We start from the raw sequence: 6,754 nt of genomic DNA on the forward strand, positions 1-6,754 counted from the left end.
ACACGATAACGCTCGGCCACACACTGGAAAAACCGTCAAAGAAACACTGACGCAGCTCGAATGGGAAACTCTTCCTCACCCAGCGTACTCACCAGACATAGCGCCTTCTGATTACCACTTGTTCAGATCGATGCAGCACGGCTTGAGTGGTACACGCTTCCGAAATGTTGAAGAAGTGCGAGAATGGGTGGACGAATGGATTGCTTCGAAACAAACATCGTTTTATCGAGATGGTATCGCCCAGTTGCCAGAAAGATGGCAAAAAGTTGTAGAAAGTGATGGAAAATACTTTCATTGAAATAATTTAAATACATTTTTTACAATAAATGCTTTTTCTCAGTATTTTTTGGGCGGAAACTAAGTTAAGGTCCTAATAGTAATGATACTGCAATTATATCGCATGAAAATTCTACACGTGATAATGTTGGTGAATATTATATTGGCGCTATGAATGTATTTTATATTCATTGTAATGCAAAACATTTTGCAGCTGAAAAGGTTTCTAATACAGGAAATTCGTTTCACGATTGTTGCAATCATGGTGCAGTTTATCTTGAATCATTACCTGAATTCCCTCAATTTCTTCGATTTTTATTTGAAGATAGTAATATAAAATCTAACGATTTTTTTCCACATATTTGTAGTTATAATAACTCTTTTTCTTTTGCATATTTTAATGCTAATTTCCAAGAAAGACGACCCGGTCCATATTGTTTTAAAATATAAGGTCAAATTTATTATCAAATAAATACAACATTGTATGCTGCGCATAATAAAAGTCCATCTTATGGTCAACTTTTTATTATCGATTCAAATGAGGCGATGAATCATCGACTTAATCAGAATTCCAATTTAGACTTAGAAATTATACGTCTCGAAAATATAATGGGGGAATATAATATATTTGCACAGTCATATCAAATGATGGGTGAAAAACAAAAAAATCAACAACTATTAGAAATGGAATCTGGTCAGACATTACCTGAATTACCATTATCATTTATGTCAAAACCTGGGGTGGATCGACCTCGATGTAATGTTCAAAGAACAAATGAAGTCGCTGCTGTCTTTAGTACAATTGCTAATGGGGAAATACCTGAATCATATGTTACAATACGTAATAAAAATACTAAAATTTTGCAACATGTTAGTAGTATGGATCCAAATGTAGAACCATGGATTTATCCATTGTTTTACCCACATGGTACACGAGGATGACATCGTTATTTAACAAAATTAAACAATAACAAGCGAATAACTGGAGGGCAATATATAAAGTGTAGTAAAAAAAATCCATTAATTTTTCAATAGATGACTTTAGTAATGTGTATTTCGCGTTGTATAAGTGCGATCGGTTTATGCTAGATGGCGTTAGAAAGATAAGATTTCGTACTAAAAAAAACTTCTCAGACAGTTTTGTGATTGTTTGACTCAGTATTATTAGAGCGCGCGTCAAAGATGGACACCAGCAAAGAGAAAATACGCCATATTTTACAGTTTTTCTTCGACAAAGGCGAAAACGCAAGCCAGGCGGCTGAAAATGTGAATAGTGTTTATGGTCCTGATACTGTAACAGCCAATCACGCGCAATTTTGGTTTCGTCGATTTCGTTCCGGTAATTTTGATGTCAAAGATGCACCATGCTCTGGAAGGCCAATTGTCGAAAATGTCGATAAAATAATGGAAATCATTGAGTCCGACCGTCATGTAAGCACTGTTTCGATTGCCCAGGAGTTAAACATTGCACAAAAAACCGTTTGGAACCATTTGAATAAGGCTGGATACAAAAAGAAGCTCGATATATGAGTGCCGCACGAGTTAACGCAAAAAAACCTCATGGACCGAATTTCAATCTGCGAATCGCTGCTGAATCGCAACAAAATCGACCTATTTCTGCAGAGGATGGTGACTGGTGATGAAAAGTAAGTCACTTACGACAACGTCAAGCGAAAACGGTTGTGGTCAAAACGCGGTGAGCCTGCGCAAACGGTGGCCAAGCCAGGATTGACGGTCAGAAAGGCTTTGCTGTGTGTTTGGTGAGATTGGCAGGGAATCATCCACTATGAGCTGCTCCCCTACGCCCAAACTCTTAATTCGGACCTATATTGTCAACAATTGGACCGTCTGAAGGAATCAATCGCCCAGAAGCGGCCAGCTTTGGCCAATAGGAGAGGAATTGTGTTCCATCAGGACAACGCCAGGCCGCACACATCGATAGTGACTCGCTAGAAGCTCCGGGAGCTTGGTTGGGAGGTTCTTATGCATTCACCTTATAGTCCGGACCTGGGACCAAGTGATTACCACTTGTTCCTGTCTATGGCGAATGATTTTGCTGGTGAAAAATTCGCCTCAAGGGAAGCTTGTGAAAATCGACTGTCCCAGTTTTTTGCCAATAGGGACAAGGGTTTCTATGAGAGAGGCATAATGGAATTACCTTCAAAATGGCAACAAGTTATCGCACAAAACGGTGCATATTTGATCTAAATCAGATCATTCTAACTATGCTAAATAAAGCCTTCAACTTCATGCAAAAATAATGGATTTATTTTTACTACACCTTATATAATTTACTACCTTATATTATTTATTACACCCAATATATAGTACACCTTATATTAAATATCGTATAGCTATTCGAGATGAATTTAATGCTTTTTTATTAGATCGTCGTTTATTTCAACAATGGCTTGTAGATAATTATGTAAAAATAGGAAATATAGAATAGAATATTGTGAGATTTATAAAAAAAAATTACGCGTAAAAGCATGTCAAGGCTTAATAGATTATATGCAAAAATAAAGCTAATAATTTAAATGGACGAATTGGAAAAATGATTATACTTCCTTCTACGTTTATTTGATCACCGCGTAATTTGTTGCAAAATTATCAAGATGCGATGGCAATTGTTGATAAATTTGGTAAACCAGACCTTTTCATTACGATGACTTGCAATTTAAAATGGCGTGAAATTGAAGAAAATTTTTATCTGGTCAGTATGCTTATGATAGACCTGATATTTGTGCTCAAGTTTTATATTAAGGATTATTTAATAAATTTAATCGTTAAACAAAATTTGTTTGGTAAGGTAGCAGCATATGTATACGTTATTGAATTTCAAAAACGTGGTTTGTCCTATACATATATTGATTACATTACAACGTAATTTTAAAATAACAACTTTGTAAAGGCCTTGCGTTACGTGCGGGATAGTGATCTTAGTCGGTGTGGTCCGGGTTTTGTTTGTGAAATGAAAAGCAGTGGTGTAGGTTATACTAATGTGGAACTATGTTCTAATTTCGAAGCTATGTACAATTATTTACATGCGACGTTACGCCGTTGGCGCGGGGTCGCGTTTTTGCTTTTGTCGGGAGCCGATGTTGTCGTCTCGCGATCAGCTGCGAGCGTCGAGGCGCGCGAGCGTCCGGCAGGACGCGGTGTAACGTCTTTCGCGACCGCTCAGACACAAAAAACGTTATGTTCTCGTTTTTGTTTTAGGCCTGCCTGCATACACCGACAATAGCCTGGGATGGTAGAGAACCGTGCATCGAGAGGAATTGAATTATTCGTGTTGCGAATTCGTATATAAGTGACGATTTTATGTGACGTTTTTAATATATGAAGAATAAATTCTTATGACTTGATAGCAATAGGCATGAATTAATTATTGACACTCTCGTAACATTTGAGTGATTGGATAGAAATTATAAAATGTAAAATGTTATTAATTAGACAAAAAAATAGAGGAACGGAATATGATAAAAAAGAAGGGTAATGTTACACTCGGGTTACAGACGAATAAAAGTTGATGCGTGAATTAACAGTTATTCCATCGAGGATTTTTATATAAAAGTGCATTTTATTGAAATTTATTCATCGTTGGTAAGTACATTTGTTAAGGCTTGTACTACAGCTTGCTCACTGCTATTTAGATCGTTTTCGGATTTAATTTTGGATACCGGGAATTCTTGATCTTTTGATTTTAATTCTAACAAGGAGATGACGCCAATTAGGAAATCGCTTTTCCAACGAGTCATAGTGCGTTCGATAGCTTACATGTAGCTAATAAAAACCCTAAAGGCGTTTGTGCCAATGGGCCTTCGTTTAGGAGAAATTACAAAACAAAGTTAGGGTCACGCAACTATGTCCCATGTAAAGAAGAACATTAGAATCTTTTTCGAGTAAGCGGCGTAGCTGAGCCGACTAAGGCTCCCGTCCATACATTTTTGCGCCGGCGGCGTGCGTTCGAGTCCCGCCGACGACTGCTTCGCTTTTTTTTTTTTTTCAATTTTGGATATATAAAAGACACTACATTAATCATTATTTATTTTTTTAAATTTATTTTGTTTTTCTATGTAAAAATAAGGACATTTCGGGATGTTTGAACGCAATACGAAATAAAAAACAGTTTTAAAGTCATGAACTGATTATATTTCTCATGCAATGTACATGTGTTATTTTGTCAAGAATATTTTGTACAATATAAACTTTCTTTTATAATTATATATTTATTTACATACGATAAAAGGTTTCCATCGCTTCGCAATGTTGTGGATGAAAATTGATGTAAAAACATTGGAAACATAAAATTTTTTCGCACCACGAACATTTAATAAATGAATTATGTTGTCCACATACACATGTTTTATTATAAATGTTTGAAGAGAAGCATAATTGATTCACATTTAAAAATATTTCTCTATCGTCAGCTAATTTGGATGCATACCATGCATATTGAAGCATACATTTAAATTTCGGCGCTGATAACAGATAATGAGTCAAAAATTGTATACGAATCGCATCAGCACGAGTATTTAATTGTTTGCTTTCGTCACCTGATTGTGAAATTACATCTGGACAGTTTTGTATTTTCTTAATTATAACTTTCACTTGTCGATAAAAATAAACGTCGCACGGCTGACATATCGGAGTACATTTTGGCGGTATAATTTGTAAATTACATGTTGGTTTATTATTTTTGTCGCGAAATATTTCGTTATACATTTGGATGTTTTTTTGTCCTCCCCAGGAATCAACAATAAATAAAAACAAATTATCCCCGACATACGGCTTAACAACATTTTCCAAATACTGTGCGTATAATGATGTTGTTAATTTGCCCGATTTAGAACATGTAATAACGACATTTTTACATAATTCTAATAATTTATCTACATCTTTTTGTACGCGTACTCCAAAATTATCAGAAAATTCTTGCAAACAAACAAATACTTTATTTAATAACTTCCCGGATTTCGTCAGTGAATACTGGGCGGTGTATAAATGCGAAACTTTATTTAAATCGCCTATGTACAATTGAACTAATTTTTCTCCAGTGTGCGTGTAAGTTCGCGAAACATTAACTCTATACTCACATCCTGTTTGGTCTGTATTAATTACAAAATCGGGATCGTAATCTGGCGAAATTGCTTGAATTAATGTTTGAAATTGTTCCGCTGATTTTATGACAACTTCTGGTGTAATTGCTTCTTTTTTGGAAACATATCGAACAACGCGACGATTCGATATCCTATAATCGTGTAAAAAGTTGGTCAACCACGTGCTGGATGCTACGAAATGAAAAACATTTGTATGTTCTTCGCTGTCTTGTTCTTCTTTTGGCTTGTTATATTGTGCGGCTGCAGCAATAGCCCACTGTTGAAGCAAACGTCGCGTAACTAATTGATTCTTATTTCTTGCTTCTGTGAAGCGATCGTACACATTAGTTTTTATTGTATTTAATTTGTCTCTAAAAGTACCGCCTGACAAAACAGCTTTTTTATATTTCGTAACATCAGAAGGATGGTTTAAATATTTTCTAAAATGATGCTTTAATGTTTTGAAAGACCACTGTGGATGTTCTTGTGCTGTCAGTACGACCTTTAATTTTGTATCGTATGGCACTACTTTATGCGTAGAAATTTTTTCTGGAGGTTCATAATCTTCCAATTCATCGGGTGTATTCTTACTTGTACTCGGCATATTTTCGCATACAACCACGTTTTGTTCTTCTTCTGTATAATATTCAATGTCGTCCAAAATTTCATGCTCTCCTAATAGTTTAATAAATTTTTCAAAAAGTTTGCCGCCAACTAATTTAGCATTGTTCGAAAATTTGCGTGGGGCGTCAACAAATATTAAATTAAAGCGTACAGCAATATCTACAAACAAATATTTTACATTATAATTTGAAATATACCGTGACGTTATGAAAGCAGATAATTAATTCTTCATTAATATATTTACCACGAAAATATTCAACCGCATCCGTCAAGTCTTCCTTTGAAATATCGCACTTTGCAAGAAGTTGCACATATTCAACAGTTTCATCGGTAATAAATGTTGTCTCCATTTTTATTGATGTTCCGTACCACGCTCTCTTTACAAATGCTACCACGAAACTGGTCAGACCGTTTAAACGTGTGAGAGTCCCTCTGTGAAAACCGTTAAAAAGGTCGAAAGGAGGGGGGGACCCTACCTAACAAAGGTCCTTTCTTACAAGTGAACACTGACGAATATACCTGCTTGTCCATTTGCGAGTCTCATCTTTTTATAATATTTCACACTTTTATTCTACATATAAAAAATTCAACAACAAAAATAATAAACCAAAATATAATGTAACGTCCTTCGCGACCCCTCAGACACACAAAAAACGTTATGTTCTCGTTTTTGTTTTAGGCCTGCCTGCATACACCGACAATGGGCTGGGCTGGTAGAGAACCGTGCATCGAGAGGAAGTTATTTATTAGTGTAG

At 35.6% G+C, this 6,754-nt stretch overlaps 1 protein-coding gene across 1 annotated transcript in view; it reads right to left on the reverse strand.

The window, feature by feature from the left end:
- The window catches only part of LOC116850638, a gene marked incomplete at its 5' end in the record, with an annotated part of 16,904 nt that extends 10,739 nt beyond the window's left edge, over nucleotides 1-6,165 (reverse strand). The window contains one exon of the mRNA XM_032829187.1: nucleotides 4,724-6,165. Coding sequence (XP_032685078.1) covers nucleotides 4,724-6,165 — 1,442 coding nt within the window. The remainder of the gene's footprint in view (nucleotides 1-4,723) is intronic.
- Nucleotides 6,166-6,754: the final 589 nt, after the last annotated feature.

Source organism: Odontomachus brunneus, unplaced genomic scaffold (genome assembly GCF_010583005.1).
Source record: "Odontomachus brunneus isolate Ranch 3 - 2012 unplaced genomic scaffold, Obru_v1 Obru_scaffold_001, whole genome shotgun sequence".
Lineage (NCBI taxonomy): Eukaryota > Metazoa > Arthropoda > Insecta > Hymenoptera > Formicidae > Odontomachus > Odontomachus brunneus.